Genomic DNA, 20578 nt, shown 5'->3' with positions numbered 1-20578 from the left:
TATCTCAGAGATGTACGTGACCAGATTTTTAAGAATAGCATCTAAATTGGTGCCTGCCAGATTTTATTAATGATAAATTTTGTGGCTACTTCTTACATGCACAGTGAAGAGCTAGAGAATGGGTTTTGAGAACCTATTGGTCCTGGATTTGCAGGCAGCTTTGGAGGCAGAGCTTTGCCACTCAAAATCCACCTCACCACACTCGCTGCATTTTCCCCTGCTCTGGGATTTGAAACCCTGTTTTATTTTCCCAGTCCCCTGCTCTACTCCCCAGGATCAATGTGATCCTAACTAGCTGCCTGGGAAGGAATGGCTTTGCTTGGCAGGGAAGGGGGAAGGCTACTGTCTGGATGGAGCAGCATATGAGATGCTGCAACAATGGTGTTGTGAACCCCTCCTGGCCAAAGACAGAGGAGAGCAGGCTGCCAATTGCTTTGTCTTCTCCAGCTGCATGGAAAAAGTGACAAGAGCAGCCCAGCCCTCTTACCTTGCTGACGTGTTCAGCCATGGTGTGGTAATTCAGGCCAGCTTTGGACTTGAACTGTTTTTTGCAGTGCTGACACTTCAAGGCATCCTGCAGCTGAAGGAATTAGAGGTAAGACAACTCAGAGGCCACAGCCTGTTTGGTTTTCCAATGGGTGCTGCTGCTGGTGCTCATCAATAAACCCCATGAGCAGCTGTTGCTGCAGCAGTACCCAGTGGTGGGTACAGCATCCCTGTCCCCTACCCCAATCCCAGCTGGCAGATCAGTTTTTTCTCTGTTGTCCTCGATATTCTTATCAGAATCACAGCATGTCTCTGGCTGGAAGATACCTCCAAGATCATCCAGTCCAGTCCTAGACCTAACAGCTCAAAACCTACATCAAACCCATATGGCCCAATTTTTGGAAAACTTTCCACTTTGGATGTAGATTCAAAGCCTGGCTGGCTGGAAACATCTGGACCTGGTGTCTTAGTCTTCCTGTTAAAGGGTTAGGAAAGAGAAGCAGCTTTGATCTACCAATATGCTCATGGCGTGTGCTCTGCAGCCCTATTAACTATGACAGATGCTGGCTGCAATGCACTTTGTGGGTGCCTGGGCTGTTTGAAATTAAGATGCTGCTGGACATGATCACAACAGAATATTTCCCAGCTCATACTGCTCTGCTGTTTGACCCGACTTGGCCTCTTGAGTGACGGGCAAGATGCATTAAATCCACACACTGATGTGTATGAGGAACTTGCAAAGCAAGTAAGCAGATCATGATTTTGCTGGGGCAGGTACAAGAATTTATTGACTCAGGAGATGAATGCTCTGAGCACCAAGAGACAGGATGTCTCAGCTGGTGCCTGGACAGCTGTGGCCATTCCTGCTCCTCCTGCCTGGCTGATGCTCCACTTTCACCACTTCCCTTCCAATCAAGCCTGGACTAGAAAGGAGCTGCAAATCCCTTATCATCCTGGAGCTCTGGGGAAATGAAGAATAAACTCACTGCAGCCAGCTGGGAATGGCTCACTTCTGCCTGTGCTCCCCCCAGTTCATCTTGTTCCAGACTCAAGCACTCGGTCCTAACAAGGTGGATGCTTGACTCATCAGATGCCAACGTCAGCCAGTTTGAGGTTCACTCCTCTAGTCAACGCTGAAGATCACGCCGTGTCCATATTCTAACATGTTCTCCCACCTGGGATGCTGAGAGGATATACCTGCCCTCAGCTCCTTCAGGCCTCAGCATGTTGCAACCATCCCTGTTCCTTATTTCCCTTCTAAAACCAAAGGAAACAGAGCAGACTGCTTGGTGGTAAGCAAGGAATGGAGGAAGCAATTTCCGTTGTTTCACAAACTTGTTGAGCCTGCACATCGCTTTCCCTTTGTCCAGCTAATAAACACTCCAACCATTAAAACAGAGAGCAAGTGGGGAAGGAGCCTGCACTCAGGGTCTCTGCTTGTGGGGATACCCTGTGCCAGCAGCAGTGGGGTCACACAAAGGACGTGCCACAAGTTCACCTCAGAGAGGACATGCTGGGAGCTGGGCCTGCAGTCACACACACAGAGCTTGGGAACTGTCCTCCCTGGACCACTGGCTGCTCTGGCAGGGGTGCTGCAAAACACCCCAGCTCCCCAGTGGCACAGCCAGTCCCAACAAGGACCATGCCTCTGGGGGAAGGGTGACAGAAGGGTGACACAAGGGTTACCTGGCTCCTTGGGCTGGAGCCCTGATGGCTGAACACCCACTGGCCTATTTAGAGCAGGGAAGCAGGCCTGGCTGCTCTGGCAGAACCACGCTCAGCAAGTTGGAGCCTGCCTGGCTTGGGAGATGCTCCAAAAAGCAGGAGATATGAGCAGTGATGGCCAAGATCCCCACTCTACTGAAGCCAGGAGGACGTCAGAGGAGGCAGGGTTCTGCCCAGCATTGATGTAAGGGTTTGAAAGGGAGAGCAGCCTCCCACTGCTGGATAAATTGTGAGGCAAAGGCTGAGAAGGCATTTACAGAAAATGAATGTGGAATCAAAGCCGAGCCACACATTTTCAAAGCAGGAGGCACTGATCCCTCACTGGCTTGCTGTGGCGATGGCTCTGCTCCGCACCAGGTGACGGATGGAGATGCAATCCCGTGCCCTGATGGATGGCTGGCTGCCTGAGAGGCAGTTTCTCACTGCATCATTACTGAACTCCTGTGCCTTGACAGCCTGCCTGAGAACATCCAAGCTTGGTGTCTCCCCGAGACGTGCTCTCATTCAACCACAATTTATCTGGCCTGACGCAAGGCGTGGGACACAGCGAGATCCCACAGCCAGGACTCCGGAGGAGGCCCCATTAGAGACAACCCCAGCAAATCTCTCAAGCCTTAAAACTCTTCCTTTAGCTACTAGAAATACCCAACTCTGCTGGAGACACTGGGGCAAGGGGGCCAGACCACAGAGGGTTTCAGAATAGCTGAGAATTTGGTGTCCAAACCCCTCTGAGTTGAGGCAAGGCAGCCAGCTCTCCGGAGATGACAAGCAAGTGCTCTATTGAACACAGCCCAGAACTGGTTTTAGGAGCATCAATATGCATTTGTGAGTGGCACATGTACACGTCCATTTCCCTCCAAAACCCGTATGTGGGTGATTGAATAAAGCAAGTCCTTACTTTCTGGCAGACGTCCATGTGCTTTTTGAGCCCCACAACAGTCTTGCGGGTTATAACGCTGCAGGTTGGACAGGAGACTTCTCCCTTCTCGCTGATCTCCCGCTGCCACTGGTCCTCAGGGTTTGCTGGTGAGGGAGAGGAGAGAGGTGTCACAGCCAGCTGCAGAGACCACAGCCTGCCTGGGCTGCTCAGCAGAGGGCAGGGCTGTCGTCAGCCTTGCTTTGCTGCCTTGAAAAGTGCTGAATTGGAAAACCTTTCATAGAATCACAGAATTGTAGAATCCTAGGGATTGGAAGAGACCTCTGAAGACCATCGAGTCCAACCCCCCTGCTGCAGGAGGAACACCCAGGGCAGGTCACACAGCAACACATCCAGATGGGTGTTGAAAGTCTCCAGAGAAGGAGACTCCACAACCTCTCTGGGCAGCCTGTCCCAGGGCTCCGTCACCCTCACAGTAAAGAAGCTGTTCCTCATGTTGAGGTGGAACTTTCTGTGTTGTCACTTGGTGCTGTTTCTGATATTAAGAGAAATACTCCCCCAGGCATGGACCAAGCCAGGCACAAACCATGAAGGCACCTGCAGCTCTGCCTGAGCTTTGCTGGAGCAAACTGGATCGCTGGGCCACTTGACGAGGAGTTACCTGACCTGCCAGCATTTAACAGAAAAGGAATTTCATCTTTCCAAACCCGCTGGTTTCCTGCATCCTCTGAGTTAAAACAAGATGATGCCCTTGGCCACCTCATCCTGCCCTGTGTGGAATAACTCCCCCTGGCCAAATGAAACAATCAGCAGGAGTGAAACAAAGGTGAGTGTCCTGGCTCCATCCGGACGTGTGCCTGGAAAGCCTCCCTGGGGTTCCTCTTCCCAGCAGACACACAGGAGCTCAAGGAGTGCTTCCAGGCCTGTGTTTATCTGAATGGTTGTGACCAGCTTAAAAAAAACACCCAAAATGAGAGACATGTGGAGCCAAAACCTGCTCCCAGGTCCAGAGCTCATGCTGCGTTCTCAGCAGAACAGCACTGAGCTTCCAGCAAGGGAAGCCCGGGCTGAATAAAATCCACCAAGTCTGTTTATTTGGCTGCTTTTGCATGGCTGTGAGATCAGAGAGTCGTTTATTTGAATTTTCAGTCAGTGCAAGGCGTTGCAGCTGTGTTTATCTCACACATCCTGCCTTCCTCCTGCTGTCAGAGCTCCCAGGGAAAGCCAGGAACCTGCACTAGGATGTAGGCTGCACCTTGGAGAAGACACACTCATGCCCAGAGTTATGCACTGGAGGGATTCATGAAGATGATGCTAGAAACATGTCATCATCCCAGATGCTGACCTGAACTGTGGTCACACCAAGGCCAGGTGGAACCAGGATTTGGCTACCAATTCTTGCAGCAGTCTGTCCTGGCAGTGAAGCAAAAGTAGAGTAACCATCTGGGGATGTCATCTGTGGCTGCACCAATATTTCAGGAGCAGTGGCTGTTCCCACAGCTGTGCTACCTCGCAAGGGCAGGAGCTGCATGCTGCTACTTCTGATTTTGTGCTGCTTCTGCCCAGAAACTTGCTCAAAAACTCACCCAGTAAACAGCCTGCTGGGCCAGGAGGCAGGTGGGGACCAGAAACTGTGGATGGAGGTGGGGACCGTGATGTGACGGTGGGGACCATGCAGGCTGGGAGCAGAGCATGGGCCTGAGCTGCTGAGCTGCAGGCAGAGCTGCTACCTGTGCTCCCCTCGACCAGCCTCACCTGCTGGAAGATGCATGGCTGTCTCCTTCTTCACACCAGCTCCCGGAGGTTTCTTTTTCAGGTCCTCCATGTTGGTGCTCCCCTCCAACTTCTTAGCTCGATGGGCTTTTGCTTTGTCCTCTGCTTTGACAAGACCTGTGGAGAGAGAGTAACTTTATTCAGTGCTTGCTTTAACACCCTCATACCAATAGTCACTTTAATACCCTCACACCAACTCTTACTTTAGTGGGTAAAAAGTCTCTACCTCTAACCCAGGGACACTGAGCTGGCTGAAGACCTGCCAAGGCTTTATGTGTCAGACCAGGTCCATAATGATGACAAGCTATACCAAGAAGAGCTTGTGGTGTTTTGTTAAGGAAATCTTCCCAGGAGCCAAGAAATGGCAGAGACCACATCCAGCCTGTTCTTCATTAAGTGTTTAAGTCCTTCAAAGCAATTAGTGCCCCTCCTCTGAGTGCCTCTTTTACTGGAAGGTGCTGCCTCCTGCAGTGCATGAAAACTCAAGTCTTTATTTCCCTGGTTGAACATTTTTCATAGCCAGTCCAAATCCAGTTGCTGTCATGCCAGGAATGCTCCAGGTTTCCTCCCTCCTTTGTACCCAGCCGGGTGTATTTATGGAGCACAAGGACAATCCCACTCGCTCTTGCTTTGTCAGGCTGCAGCAGCCAATTTCTGAGCCTCCTCTCCAAAAACATCCCAGGAACACGTCTCTTTCCCCTTGAATTTGTGCTGCTGAACGTGGGCGACCAGCACTGGAGACAGTGTCTGAGGGATGGATGTGTCACCCAGCCTCTCTACGCAGCAGAAACCCTTCTTGATGCCATTGGAAACACCGTGAAATCCCAGGACAGTGGGATGATGAGGAGATGAAGTTCCTCATGCCTGACTTGTGTCAGCAGCTCATTACTCTTGGGTTGCAGCTGGAGATACCTGGGTCCTTTCTCCTCTCAATTCCCAGCTACAGACTCCCCAGCAGAGCAGACAGGGTTGTTATCAGTGCCAGCTCTTCTTCTGCCTTTCATTCCCTTCACAAAACTATGGTACAAGGCATCAGCTCCTCCAGCATGATATCCCCAGGATCTGGGTGGCTGTCATGTACCTCCACCACTGAGAAGGCTGTTGGGGAAGGGGCTTCCCTGAAACACCCCAGGGAGAAGCTACAATCCATCTACAGCTGACCAGGGTCATCCTTGAGTTACCTTTCAGTCCAAACGTCCCCGAGATGGATGGCTGCTCCCCCGTAAACTTCTTAGGAGTTTTCTGTTTCCTTCCTGACTCAAAAGAGAGAAACAGAGAGATTTGGTCAAATAACTGTACTGCCAGGGGGGCTCCAGCAGTTCTAAGGCACACACTCTGTGTCAAGAGTGGGTCACCTTGAGGAGGTCTTTACCCCTGTGAAATACAGGGCTGTTGAATGAAGTGGCCACCCCAGCAAACAGCAACGATGCTGGTTCCCACCCCAGAAAACCAAGAGAAATAGTGCTGCCCCATGCCAGTTCAAACAGTAGCAGTCATGCTCTGTCTAGCTTCAAAAGCCACACAGTTTCCAAAGCCTCAGCAGCTCAGGTGGCTGGTGGTGGTTCCCTTTGGAGCTGCCAGCAGTGTAAACTCATGCCATGACAGGGACAGCCACGGCCCTGTCTGCCAGACCCACAGCAGCAATGGAGAGTCATTCTACTCACCCTGTCTCTATATTTAAGAAAAACACATTTACCAGATAAACCCTGGTTTAAATTGCCACACTGAGTGAGGACAGGGGGGCTGACATGGGAGCTTGCTATGCTGCAGGGAACTCAATCCAATTCCAAACCTATGGAACCCACAGAAAAACCTGTATCATACTGCAGCCTGGTTTTAACTCTCAGTGGAACAAACTGTTGCAAGAAACCAGGGGGGGCAACTTATCAGGATGTTAAAAAAAAGGCTTGGTTACATTCAGAGAGATACTCTCAGCAGCACCAGCCGGAGCAGAGCCCCTTCCCTCCCCATGGGTCACCCCCCTCTGCACTTCAAAACCTCCATAGCCCCGGGCTCTAATCTTACTGTGCTTCATCCTCTCGGGGTCTTCCTCCTGCAGTGAGGCCTGGCTGCCCCCCTGCTGCACGGTGTCCTTGCCACTGCAGGACTTGGCCGTGGGGGTGGCAGCTGCTGTGGCCTCAGCTGCTGCGATCTGGAACTCCCTGCCCTCCCGGCTCTCCGCCGGGCACTCGCCGTTCTCCGCGTGCTCCTGGCCCACGGCTTTGTCCGTCTTTGCCTGTTTGGGATGGATGGTGGGGCAAGCTGAACTCTCAGCAGCTCTAGGGCAAAGCACAGAGGGCTTGTTTAAAGAGGGGTTGTTAGACAAATGTCCTGATACCTATCCCCCCTCGCCAGCCCAATCATGGGAATGGAGCTGGGCACATTCCCCCATTTCCCAGCCATCCCTACACCACCACCACACAGCCCAGCACAGCCTGGTACCTTTTCTTGCCACTGCTCTTCCCAATGGCCTTTGGCACTTTGTTTTCTGCTTTGCTGGATGGCACTGGCCGGTCCAAGTGATTCCAGAGCCGGTGCTTTTCTAGCTGGGTTTTGGAGGTGAAGGCAGCTTCGCAGTACAAGCACGAGTATGTCAGCTTCTCTGAGATTGCACCCTGGGTGGAGCAGGGAGAGACAGGTGAGCATGGATGCTAGACCATAAAAGGGACAGGCTTCTTCTGAGCACAAATTATGTCTAATATCCTCCTGCTTCTCCAGTTACCAACAGTCCATGATTCCCCCCAAGCCAGACCTCACACTGAGCTGGAGAGACCCCAGACCCTCTCGTACACGCCGCACTGCCCCTGGCCCATCCGTGCCCTCCCCATTTTAATCTCCTGGTATTTTACTGGGTTTAAGGCCTGAGAAGGGACTTTACCCTGCAGATGGTAATGTAAGAGCTGGCCATGGGGAAGGACAGCCAGCCCTCCAGTCTCCTTACCCCTTGGCAGCGCTGATAGTGGTATTTCAAGCCATAAATGCTGGGGAACTCCAGCCAGCATCCTGAATTGGGACATTTCACCCTGGAGTGGGCTTTGAATTCATCCTTCCACTGGTTCATCAGGGGGAGCTGGGAACAGGAGAGGCAAGAGACACAGCTGAGTAAAGAGCACTGTGTGCCTGGGTGAAAGCCAGTGCATCCGAGTGGGCACATGGGACCTCTCATCATTCTTGTCCACCCTTCCCACCTTGCAGCCACAAAGGGGACCCCAGGGGGCTGTGTTTCAGTGCAGTGCTGCTCCCTCCAGTGAGGGTTGGTGTGATGGAGCTGCAGACTCTACAGGCTAATGGTTTCTCCTGAGAATTTACCTTGCCATGCCTCCCGGAGCGTGCACATGCTCCTGGCCAGGCTGGGGAATAAATCAGGCCAGAAGTCACCAGAATGATTTAACCACCCCCCATTTCATCCAGTCAGTAAATCACCCCAGGCTCTCATGACAAACTGCTCTGCGTGTTGTCCACACTACCCTGCTGGGATTAAACCACACAATTCTGCAGGGAATAAATCATCCCCCCGCCGGTGCTGCCGGGTCATTAGCCAAACCTGATGTGGCTGTGAGAAAATCCAGCTCCTCTGGGAATGGCCCTGGCAAGGGGAAGCTGGAGGGGTTCTGGAGGATGCTGGGTGCTGGCACGGAAGGGATTCAGGGCCACGACCTTGCTAAGTCCAAGACAAGGCTGCTCTGAAGATTAAAGCACTGGGAAGGCAGGTTTAACCCCGGAGCAGGGATGCCTGGAGTGTGTGGTGCAGCAGGACGTGGAGGGGAAGGCAGAAGGAACAAGGCAGGGAGGGCACCAGAAAGCAGAGCCACAGGGTCTTACAGGGATGTCTTTCAGAGCCTGGTTCTCAGCCTTAGGTCGTCCTTTCTTCCTGCCTTCAGTTTTGTCACTGGTTGCATTTCCTGCAAGCAGACACAGCACACGTCACCTGCCATGCCAGAGGAGCTCCCTTGGTGATGCAGCATCCTTTGGGAATTCCTCTGGCCCAGAAGGCCCCATCTGCAGGAGGTGCTGACCCTTATGGACTACCAGAAAAAGTCTCTAAAAAGCCATTTACCCACCTCCCCTGCAAGGCAGCCAATAAGCTGTCCTGAAAAAACCCCATTTAGTTTGGACTCCTACCCATCTGGCTCCTGCCCCAAAACAGCTCGTGGCCCTAAGGAGAGGATTTTGCAAGCTTGGCCCCAAACTCTGCTAATTCTGGAGCAACTGTGCAGGGTTCATTCAAAACTCTTTGTAGTGCCTGTGAAGAACATCCGTGCATCACAACTGCCCTCTGCATTTTGTGTTTTCTCTGCTGCTCTCAGGCCACATGCTCAGGCTGTTCCTCCCCACTCACATAAGGGAGAGCCTTTCCCTGCACTGGAGTGGAGCTTCCCTTGCACATTGTGGGACTCCATGAGCTGGGACTTCAAGAAAAGCCACCACATCATCCAGGATTTGCAGCAAAAGCTCACAACGCTGCAGTTACCAGCTTATTGCTCTCCCTGCTTTCTGCTTTCTCTCCTAAACACTTTAAGATATTCCAGATTCAAATTATCCCACAGCAGCACTTCCCCATCCCTCTGGGCAGCTCCCCCCAGGAGCCCAGCACACCCAGTTCCTGCAGATGCTCAGTGACAGCTCTCCTCTCCTTTTTACAAACTGCACAGATTTCAAAACTTTCAGGAACATCTGGTGCCAAACAAGTGTACAAAAGCACCCAGCCCAGGCACCCCCCAGTGCCCTCACTGACCTGCTGCTGGATGGGGACAGCAACGACAGGGACAGGAGAAGCAGAAATCACGTCCCCTCTTCCAACATCCCTCCCTGTGTCCAGCAAAGTGACAGCAGAAGAGGCCCCTGTCTCCCCAGTGCACATCAAGCCTTATTCAGCCCAAGAAAAGGAACCCTGGCAGACATTTCCACCCCCAGCACTTTCCCAGGCAGAGCAACAAAGTATCTCCATCACTGAGTGTCCTTCACTCTGCCTCATCACTTTCTGCCCACCTATCCCAGAAGGATAGGTTGAAATTAAGGGATTTTCTACTTTGAAAGGTGCTGACAAGATGTGGCACAGGGAAAACATCTCTCCTGAACACAGGTATGTCCACACTGCAGACAGCTGGAGCTCACTGCCCTTGGCAATAACTTACATTCCTCTTTTAGCAATTATGGCTCAACCACTCCCAGGGAAGAGCAGCATTTTGGACACATTTAGGGCTCAAGTGTTTCCCCACGAGGCTGCTGATTTTGGGTGCCTGCTCTGAGGTTCTGCTCTGGGCTCCGACCTGGGTGATCTGGGCTGCTGTCAGCAAGGTAAAGGCAGTGAGAACCTCTCTGTGCTCGTGGAGGGCGTCTGCCCAGCATCCACAGACAGGAGAGAATAAAATCTCCTTGGGCCTGGAGATTCCTGGATAGAGAAATCAGCTCTCCATCAGAGTGACAGCCCTTAGGTCTGCTCGTGAGCCTCCATCCCAGGGCAGCAACACAGGAGCCAGCAGATGGGCTGGACTCATTTAAGCCTTTCCATCCTTTGATGCAACACTTAGCTCCCAACACGATAAAGAGGCACCCAGACACGCATCTCATTAAGCCAGACACACGCCCCAGGAAAGGCAGAGGCTGTCTCCATCCCCCCCTTCCCATTCCCAGGGACTGGCTCTCTGCAGAACCCAGGCTGGGGCTTTTTTGACCCCTCACAGCCCTCACCAGGGAGTTAAAGCAAGGAGCACGCTCAGACCCAATGCACTCACACCCCCTTGTTTCGGCAGCCAAGCCCTGGGCTTGTCCCCCCCATCCCATCCACCTCCATGGAAAGAAAAACCCCGTTCCTCACCGAGCTTGGGCAGCTCTGCTGGGGGGTTTATCCTTGTCTCTGTCCTGCTTTCTTTGCCGGCAGCGGGTTTGTTGGAGCCTGCAGTTTTCTTTCCACCTTTACAGGTATAGGGATCCGCCATCTCTGGAAGAAGCAGGGAAGGCATTAAAATTCACTCCTTGGAGCCGGGAGCAACACATGCTGGAAAGCAAGGAGAGCTGCTGAGGAGGGAGGGAAACCAGAAATCTATAATGCAGCTTCAAAGGTCCCACAAAGAGAAGCAACGGGATGTGTTCCTGGGTGTTTGTCCCATGGTCAAGCAACGCCGGAGACGTGGCTGAAAAGCTGCTCCCATTATAGGCTGGTTTCCCCTCCTCACCTAACAGCAAAGACTTTATTAAAAATTATGGGCTGACTCTGCCCAGAGAAGTAGTGAATAAATAAATGGCTTTTTCTCTTCGTTTATTTCTCTGCTTTCATTTCAGACACCAAAAGAGGAAAAAAAAATAGCGAGTTTTAATGAACAGATGTAGTGATAAATTTCCAATTTTCCTTATTAATGGGAAACTGTTATAAACTGAGAATTGTTAATGTTATCTGAATTTTCCGTATTAATAATTCAATTTGGCTCCTCTATAAATAATGAACATCAGGAATTATCACAGAAGACCCACTCTTGCTCCCAATGGAAGAGGGCAGCAGGATCCCCCTTCCACTTTGGTGGTGCTGGGATGAAGCCTCTGGTGTGGCTGGATCTGTCCTGATTGGTTTCAGGACCCTTAACCCCCTCCCAAAAGGACAGGAGCTGCACTGAGAGATATCATGTCCAGCCTCAAGGGAAAGGAGTCCTCCAAGCTTCCAAAATGAGAGCAACAAGCCCTTGGGAGGTGATCCCCTGGACCATGATGGCCTTGAGACCTCGGTGGGGACACGCTGCTGATGCTCAGCCAGGCACCAGCAGTGTGACTGAGGAAAGTGCCAAGCAGTGTCTTCACCTTTGCTCAACACTTCTCTCTGCCACAAACACACGGGTTTTTGAAAACACAGATTTGCCTCATCACCTCCAATTCCTCCTACAAGATCATATTTAGCACCGTTTAACTCAACAGAGTTGGTGCCCTGAACATCCAGACTCATCCCACGTGCCCAGAGGGACACCAGAGATCAGGAGAGCATCTCCTGTGTGCCCAGATCACACATGGGACAAGAGGGTCCAACAGTCCTTTCTGAGGTGCCCAATAGGCTCTGTGCATCATGCACAGCCCAGATGTTCCAAAAAGACCTGGCAAAATCTTCCAGCACGTTTGGCTGGTGACACATACGTGGTGGCTTGCAGGGACACAGAGGTTAATTGGATTGAGCGAGAAATTCCAGCCTTGGCAACAGGTTCTCTGGCATTTGGTGCTGAACATGGAGACCATTTATTCAGCTAATTTGGGCTCTTTCCGTGGGAGACCCGGGTAGGAGCTGCAGCCTGACTGCCAGTGGTTCCTTCCCAGGGACTGCTGGTCCCTGAGGCAGGCACAGAGAGAGGTCCCTGCAGACCTTTCCTAAATTACAGCTTCACTTTCACCCATGTGGACACTGCTACTGTCCCCAATACTCCAGGGACACACTGGCCCCTCAAACACCCCACAGCAGCACCCACCAAACCCCGGAGCCAGGGCAATGCCAAGTATCACCTCCTAGTGCTCTCTTCCCAAAGCCACTGGTGCATTCCAGGTGCCTGGATCATCCCTGCTCCCACAGCTGGACACTTCTCATTCCCCTGAAGACATCTGTCCCCTCGCAGGGATTCCTTCTGGCCAGCTTAGGAGGTTTTTGAATGTCTTTTCTTTTTCCACGCCAAACACTTATTTGAATTTTTCCCCCTTATTTTTTGGTTAAACGAAAAATTAAAAATCTCATAAATCACTTAGTGAGAGCCAAACTCTGCTCCCTGGCCACTGATATACAACCCCAGAGATCCCAGAGGAATTGCCCCAGAGTCAGAGAGCAGAAATCAGCCCATAATTATATATATATATATATTTGGTAATGTCCAAACTTCCCAGTCATTTTTGAGTAACGGCCTGAAACTCAGCAGGTCCTGCCTGCGAGTGGGGCTGGGATGTGGTGTGAGCAGGTCGGGGCTGGCAGCGTCTGGCGAAGCCTGCAGTGCTTTTTAGAAGTTCACGGCAGCATTCCAAAGCACCTCGCTCCAGCTCCAGGAAAAAAAGTCCATGTCAACACAGGAGCCGGAGCGGGATGAGCAGAAGCTGAGCTGGCAGTGCCAGGAGCAGGGTGAGGAGAACACCTGTGGCTTTGGGAATGGGGGCAGCAAGGCCTGGGAACTCGCCGTGTGCTCCTGAGCCACCGGCAGCGCAGCCACACGCTCCTCTGCAGGGTTTGACAAGGGACAGCAACATCCCAGCCACCTGCTGCCCTGCCCTGCCGGGGTCTGTCCCTCAGGGATAAGACTCCTCCTGTGGAGCTACTGGGCTCTGCAGGCCAGGCACAGCCTGGAAACTGGGCACAAACGGGAAAAGGGGAAATAATTCCATGTATAAACGTGTGTCCATAAGCTCGGATGGGGTCTGCGGGAGCCCAGACACAGCCAGGGACGGCTGCGACCCTCTGGGCCCTGTGACATCCTTAAGGCTACGGGGGGGAAACATCACCCGTGGGTCCTGACCACAAACTGTCCTGCTGGGATTCCTCTCCTGCTCCCACGGCTACAGATGCACCGTGCCGACCAGCCCCGGCACCCGTCGATCCGCTCCACTTGTCAGTGACAATTCCCCACCGGCTCCAGATGCAGACAGTGCCAAAGGAGGCGGGCGAGCCGGCGGCCCCTGCCCGCGGCGTGCCAGGAGGGAGGCGGGCAGAGCTGCACCCAGGGCAAGGTGGGCACCAAAGGGCACTGCCCTCCCTGACAGAGGAGCTGCGACCTCGAGGCTGCAGCCAGACACTTCCCGGGAATAAAGATGAGGAAGTGGTAGGAGACGCTTCCTCGGGAGGGAGAGGAATCGGAGGCTTCCCGGGAGGGAACCACGTGGCGGGCGATGCCCTCCGAGCCCGGTGGGTGAGCGAGAGGAAGGGGGTGCAGCTCCTCGGGAGGAAGGGGGTGCAGCTCCTCGGGAGGAAGGGGGTGCAGCTCCTCGGGAGGAAGGGGCTGCAGCTCCTCGCTGTCGCCCACGCCGGGCGAAGCCCAGTGGGTGGTGGTTGCCCTCGGTGAAGTTCTCCTGAGGGAAGAACTCACCCTGCAGTGAGAGGCCACCACGCTCCTGCCGAGCAGCTCCCTGGGCACGGATGAGGCTTTTTGAGAGAGTAAAGTTTCTGTTCAAAGGACTTTATCCAGTTCCTGCCCCCTGGGCCATCCCCAGGCGCCGACGTAAAGCGGGAAAGCACAGGGAGAGCGCCTGGCAGGTGAGACCTCAGGGTGCTGAGGAGGGGGCCGAGCCGTCGCGCTGCCCCAAGCATCCCTGAGGCCAGGGGGCGTGGGGACCTTCACCCCGCCCGCTCCTGATGTCCCTGGGCCTGGCTGTGCCCCCACCTCCCCCGTCCCCTCGCTGTCACCGCTGCTGCCACCCGCCCCGCCGGCAGGGCCGCCTCGGGCCCGTCACCTCCCCGCGGCCCTGCCGCCTCGCCGGGCCCGGCCGCCCCATCCCCGGGAGGCAGCGGGGCCCAGCGCGGGCCCGGCCCGCCCGCGGCGCCGGCGGGGGAGAAGACCGAGCGGCAAAATGGCGACGCGGCGGCGCGGGGGGGGATCCCCGCCGCGGCGGGGCCGGGGGGTGCCGGCGGGGCCGGGCCGCAGCTCGGGGCTTACCTCGGCGGCGGCGGGCCGCGGTGCGGGGCGCGCAGGCCCGGGCCGGGCCGGGTTCCCCCTCCCCGGCCGGCGAGGCGGTGCCGCCCGCCGCCCCCGGCTGCGGGCCGGGCCGTGCGGGGCTCCCCGGCGCGCCCACACCCGCGGCGGCGCCGCGCTCCGCTGCCGCGCTCCCCCCGCCCCTCTCCGCGGCTCATGCGCGCTCCCCGCCCCGCCCGGCCCGCCCCGCCGCCGCTGCCGGCCCCGCCATCTCGCGTGGCTCCGGGAGGGCAGCGGCGGGAGCGGGCGGGACAGGTGCGGGCCGGGCAGCCCTCCCGCCCGCCGAGGGGCTGCTCTGCCCGTCCGGGCTGCGGGCGGCGTGTCCTGCCTGCGCTCGCACCCTCCGGGCTGCAGGCTGGGTCTCCTGCCCCTCGCCCTGCCCTGCGGGGGGTCCTGCCCGCCATCCTCTCCTCCAGGGTGGAGACAGGGGACCTTGGCTGTCACCCTTCCCCGCAGGATGCTCTGCCCATCCATCCCCCTCTGTCCGCGGGTGCAGGCAGCTCCAGGTCCCCTTGCAAAGCCATCCCAGCTCCCGGCGACGAGGCTGGATGTGAGGCCAGCGCGGTGCCCTTGGGACGGGCTGGTTTTCCCAGTTCCCGGACTCGGGATGTTACCTCTGTGGAGCTGGTGGCTCCCAGAAAGATGCCAGAGTGCGGAGCCAGCCTTGCTTACTGCTACCAGGAATGCACAGCCATGCCAGGATCCAGCACCACTATCTGAGCGGCTGCAGCAGCCCAGAAATTAGGGAAAAACAGGTGAATTTTGCCAGGTGAGGGCAAAACCCAAAGCGATTGTTGCTGTCGGGGCTGCCCTGCACCTTCATCGCTGGTGGTGTCACCGGGAACTGGGAGGCCTCGTGGCAGGGACACGCAAAACTGAAGTGAAAAAAAAACCCAACACAAGTTGGGAGTTTCCCCACGGTTTCCCTCTTTGTCTCCATGGTGGAGAAAGAGCTTAATTAATGTCTGTGGAGAGCAGGGAAAGCTTTGTGTAATTGCTAGGTATTATTATCTGCGAAGTGGAGGGTGATCAGCAGGGTGGGAGGGACAGGCACAGCCCACCTTCTTTGTATAAAATGAGGCATATCCGAGGCAGCTTCACTTCCCAGCCAGCAAGAGCTGCTAAACTGAAGCAGGCAAGAAGGCAGCTGCCTGTTGGGGCTGGCAGGCAGCTTCACGTGCCCACAGGGACCAGGCAGCATCTTCAGCTCTAAGTCTCTTCCTCACTATAAGGCTGCAAATGGTGCCCGGTTCCTTTTGCTTGGTCCCCAGCCAGGCTGTGCGTGCAGAGAGCTGCTGTCATCCTACCTGTGCGCCTGCCAGGGCTTCTCTGGCCTCTCCTGCTGTGCTGAGCAGAAACTCCCCCCAGAACTGCCCTGGATCTTCTGGGGCTGCCTCTATGTCCAGGGTGCAGCCCCCACCCCTGACCCAGCATTGGTTTCAGGTACCCCCACCGAGGGTCAACTTTGGCTTGTAGAGACACCTGGGCAAGAGTTAAAAACACCAGAAATGAGCAAAAAGCCCTTTTAACACGTAAGGTGGGAAATAATCTGATTTTCTGGCTGCAGACCCTCCTCAAAGTGGTGGTATGATTTTGGACAGTGGGTTGCTCATCCCTGACTTCAGGACCATGCCCCTCACCCAGATCGGGGCTGGTTGACTGGGAACTTACACAGTGAGTAACTTTAAACCAGAGATTAGCCCGACAGGCACCTTTCAAACTTTTCCCACGATTAGAATAAAATGGATGCTGGGTTTGCAGAGCCTCTTCCACGCACCACTGGCTCTGGAAGCATCTCAAAAACTACTGATATACCCTGTGTGCATGGGGCTGTGCGGGGCCAGCACCAGCTTCACTGCCGGGGGTGGTTGGGATGCTCAGTGCATGGGACTGGGAGGGACTGGGAGGTCAGATTTCAGCCCAGGTTTGCTGAGCTTCGCGCACCAGGCGCAGAGACAGGCGAGGGAAAGGGCAGGACCGCAATGCCCAGATTCAGTACGGGAGGACCCGGCACTTCCATGTCTCCCACGGCTTTATTCTGGGATAAAGGATCACAGCTGGGTTTGGAACCTTCAAACCCGCTCAGCGGCTGCTCCATCCCCTAATTATCCTCGGACTTGGGGCGGGGAGGACGACACAAAGCCCCTTGGACCGGCTCGGCGCTCCCGCATCCGCAGGACGGGCTGCGCGGTGGCTCCTTTGGCTGAAGCAAAGGGATCCCAGAACAAAGAGGGAATCGCTGCTGGTTTGTGCAGCAGCATCCGGGCCAGTCCCAACCCTCCTCCCCGGGGCCTCTGATTGGAAACCGGAGCCCGCGGTGACTCTGCGAGCCGTGAATTATGCTGATGGCTTTTTTTATTTTACATTTTTTCATTTGTTTTTTTGTGTTTTGTTTTTTTTTTCCTCCCCTTCCGTGTGCTTGAATGCACCCGGCGAATATAAGCAAAAGGGAAAGGAAAAAAAAAATAAAAAGAAGGAGAGAAAAATCCTAACAGATTTAATTTTAGATATGGCAAGAAAGCAAAATGGCTGCAGTGCAAACGGGGGGAGATAAACGGGAGAAAAGCTACGATGGGAGAAATGAAGCTCCCAGCAGCCCTGAGGCTGCTCTTCATTATTTACAGGGTCCTGTCGGCGTGGGAGGCATCTCCCCCAGGGACCCAGCCCCGAGCCAGGGGGGTCGGGGGCAGTGGGAAAAGCAGGAGCACGGGAGAGGAGTGTGGGACCACAGGCTTGATGACCAGGCTGTGTGGCTGCAAAGCCCCCGTACCCCCTGGTTTTAAATAAATGCACCCTCTGATGGGAAGCAAAGTGGCTCATTTCTTTTTGGGGGTCTGAAGTTTTTACTGGAGCCCCCCCGCTAATGGCCTGTGCAAAAATACAGCCTGGAAATGTTGTGTCCAAACTAAGCCTGAAACTTTCCCCTTCCAAAAAAGGCTACAGTGCAATGCTGTAAATATTCCAACACAATTTCACAGGGCTTTTATTTTTTGCCCTTTTTTTTTTTTCTTTTCTTTTCTTTTTTTCAGTAAAGCTACTTGTGCTTCCGGGCTGGGGACCCGCGCTGATCAACCCAAAGGATATTAATGTTGGGACAACTTATTTATCTCAGCCCTGGGCTGAGCTCCAAGCTGTCGCTGCCTGTGTGAATGGCTGGGGAACTGCTCCAGCCCTGCCTGGAGCTGCAAGTGTGGCAGTGCCCCAGTGAGGGCAGCAGCTTCCCAGCCACACCTGCATCCAGCCCTCTCCATCCTGCCCAGCTCCGCATCCTGCCCGCTGCACGTGGGAGCTTTTTTGGTTCCAGGAGCTGCAAGTGAGGCCTCAAGAGTGGAGGCAGAAATACAAGAGGGAGGGGGGGGAAATTGAATGAAGTAATTATCCTTGCTCTGATACTTTTTAATTAAGGGAACTGTCACCCTTATTAAGAGGCTATTAATTCATTGTCATAAGTCACAGCCAGGGTGCAAGTACCAAAAATCTGCCTGGGCTATCGGGAGCATCCTCCCCTTCTCAGACCACAGGCTCCTGCAGCGTGCAAGAGCTGATCTTTGAGGCCACAGGGCTGCTCACAGCTTTCTGGAAGTGATGTCCAGCTCCCTGTGCCATGGCCAGGGCTTTGGGAAGCCATCAGCTCTGCCTTGGTGCTCAGCCGATGCTGGGTGGGGATGAGCCCATCCATCTCCACCTGCCTGCCTGTGCTCTGCCCTGCGTGCTCCAAATGCACTTGTAGGGTAAAAGATGGAGCAATTTCTGAGCAGAGTTCAGCTCTGGGCTGCTTTTGGGGAACCAGACCCCAAAAGAGGTGTCCAAATGTCCCCTGCCCTGTGGTTAGGGCAGGCGTTTCCCCTGGCACCGCCTCTCGCTCACAGCCAGCTCCTGCTCTCATTATGCATTCTGCATAGAGGGCCCCACGTCAGCTTAATTAACAAGGTAAGAAAGACAGGACCTTTGAGAAAATCTTAATTATATTATCCATCTCACCCTGAGTGGCACCTGATCCATCCCAACACTGTTCTCAAGTTCATTAGCAATGAATCATATTGATTAGCCCTGGATGCACAGCGAGGATGCGCTGGGGCAGGAAGGCTCCTGCCGAGATCACTGCCAGACCCTACGTGTCCCCAGGCTCTGTCTTGTCCTCCAGCACCAGGGGTGAGGACCAGGCCTCTTGGATAAGGCAGCTGGAGGTTTGCCAGTGCTGGGATGCAGCTGCCAGAGCAACCCGGGAGCAGCCGTTTTGCTGTGCCCCGTCCCAGGCTCACACCTCCTCGGGATGCTCTGGTTTGTCCCAGCACCATGTAGCCCTGTCAGCCTGCTGTGCCCCCACCGCCCGTTCCCTGCTCTCCTTTCCTGGGGCTTGTATGGCCCTGATGTCTGGCATGTGCCACCAGTTCCTGAGATTCCTCCTTTTTCCTGCCTGCCATCCCTCTGCAATGGCCACTGGTCTCAAGTGCGAGGAACTTCATAAGGAGCTGCCTCAGAGGACCAAAAAAGGGATGATTTGAGGTGGTTTTAAACGCTCCCCTGGTGGCCTGATGGGAGGACAGGCTCCTAATGAGATGGAGCTTGTGTAACCTGCTGGGGACCGGTGCTCGGGTTGGAGAGGCCGTGGTTCAGGCAGCCTGTGGCAGGCGCTGCTGTCCCTCGCTGCTGCCCGCCGCTGCCAGGGAAGTCACCGGCTGTGCTCACAGCCCAGCAGGAATTTCAGCATCGGGGGAATGGGGATTATTTGTTCAACCAGAGATGCAATCAGCAGCATTTCAGAACTGGAGGTATCTCTATCATCAAGCCGGGCTCAGTAATGATTTTAACAAACCAAGCATGCATTTTCTATGTGCAACTGCATTGTCTTTATTCTATTTATTTTTTGGCTTGAAAACCTTTCTGGGACCTGCAAACTGCCTCTACCACTGCGGAGGGATTTCTGAATCTTTCCTTTACAAGACCAGGAGATGCTGGCCATTATTTCTGTGCATTGTCCTGCTTATTGCAGAAATTCCCCACGAGCAGAAGTTGATCAGAGGCAGCAAATTCCGCCTCGTTGTCCCGGTGCTGCTGCCTGCCTCCTCCTGCCCGCTGCATGGCATTGATTTCTGCTTGCTGGTATTTTCTGTTGGCTTTAATTGATGTCTGGTTTTAATATTGCATGAATCCACGCCTGATTTATCTGCCTCTCATTGTCTGGTGCTGTTTGGTTTAGGTCAATGCTAGAAATACCACTGGCAGATCAGTGCTACACAAATAAAAGGTGTTTTTCTTTCTTGGCAAAAGCTGAAGGGTGACGGAGCTGTCCCTCAGTCTGGAGAGGAGCCTGAGCGCCCATCTCTCTCCAGCACACGGGGTCCCGGTGCAGCACCCACCTGCTCAGGTGCTCATTCGGGAGCCCGTGGGGAGGATGGAGCCTCCTCAGAGCCCAGAGCCACCGAAGGCAGAACCGTGCTCAGGGCTCCTCTGGATGGATCCCCACATCCTGCTTTGGGCCAGGACCTGGCGAAGGGGGACCCTGCCTTTGCAGGGGGGGCAGGGGCAGGTCAGGGGCAGTCCCAGCCCAGCTCCGTCCGCCTCAGCCGCATTTCAAACCAAAACCACCCTCCACAGCCCGGAGCCGGCGCCTGGAGAAGCCGTTTCTCCCCAGCAAAGCCCTGGAGAGCAGCTCAGCATCTCCCTCTAACGATGTGCATCACCCGCGGCCGGACACACGGCAGCTCTTGGGAATGCTGCCCCCTCCCCGGGCACCTCGAATCCCCCTGTGGCCTTGATACTGCTCCTGCTGTGCCCTCAGCACCCTCCACCACCCCTCACCAGCATCCACCACCGAGGCAGAAAGTAAACTCACAGAGAGGGACAAATCAACCCGGCTCTTGGCCATGGGTTGTCTTGTTTGGGCTCTGATCCATCCAGGATTGGAGGTTTAATAGCGTCCTACATGTGACTTCATCAGGAGGGGACGGGGCCACATCCTGCACAGGGCTCTGCTCTCTGCTTGAGGGGGTAACAAGAAGCAAATCCAGACCCTGCACTGCTGGGTGCTGAGCCCATGGCCACAAGTGCTGCTGCTGCAGGGATATTTCTTCTG

General features: G+C 54.7%; 1 protein-coding gene across 2 annotated transcripts in view; it reads right to left on the bottom strand.

Annotated features, from left to right (window-relative positions):
• Positions 1-14627, bottom strand: part of ZNF512B (zinc finger protein 512B) — a 30416-nt gene extending 15789 nt beyond the window's left edge. Inside the window, exons 1-10 of one of the 2 annotated variants that reach the window (XM_051633020.1) lie at positions 14467-14627; positions 10680-10802; positions 8684-8763; positions 7803-7931; positions 7304-7476; positions 6887-7140; positions 6043-6114; positions 4844-4978; positions 3110-3234; positions 488-580 (exon numbers count right to left, since the gene is read on the bottom strand). In XM_051633020.1, the coding sequence (XP_051488980.1) occupies positions 488-580; positions 3110-3234; positions 4844-4978; positions 6043-6114; positions 6887-7140; positions 7304-7476; positions 7803-7931; positions 8684-8763; positions 10680-10800 (1182 nt within the window). In that variant the 5' untranslated portion in view covers positions 10801-10802; positions 14467-14627. The remainder of the gene's footprint in view (positions 1-487; positions 581-3109; positions 3235-4843; positions 4979-6042; positions 6115-6886; positions 7141-7303; positions 7477-7802; positions 7932-8683; positions 8764-10679; positions 10803-14466) is intronic. The other variant, XM_051633018.1, reaches the window with a different exon arrangement.
• Positions 14628-20578: the final 5951 nt, after the last annotated feature.

This window comes from Apus apus, chromosome 15, assembly GCF_020740795.1.
Source record: "Apus apus isolate bApuApu2 chromosome 15, bApuApu2.pri.cur, whole genome shotgun sequence".
NCBI lineage: Eukaryota > Metazoa > Chordata > Aves > Apodiformes > Apodidae > Apus > Apus apus.
Note: the sequence above shows the minus strand (reverse complement) of the source record. Positions and strands in the feature narration are given on the sequence as shown.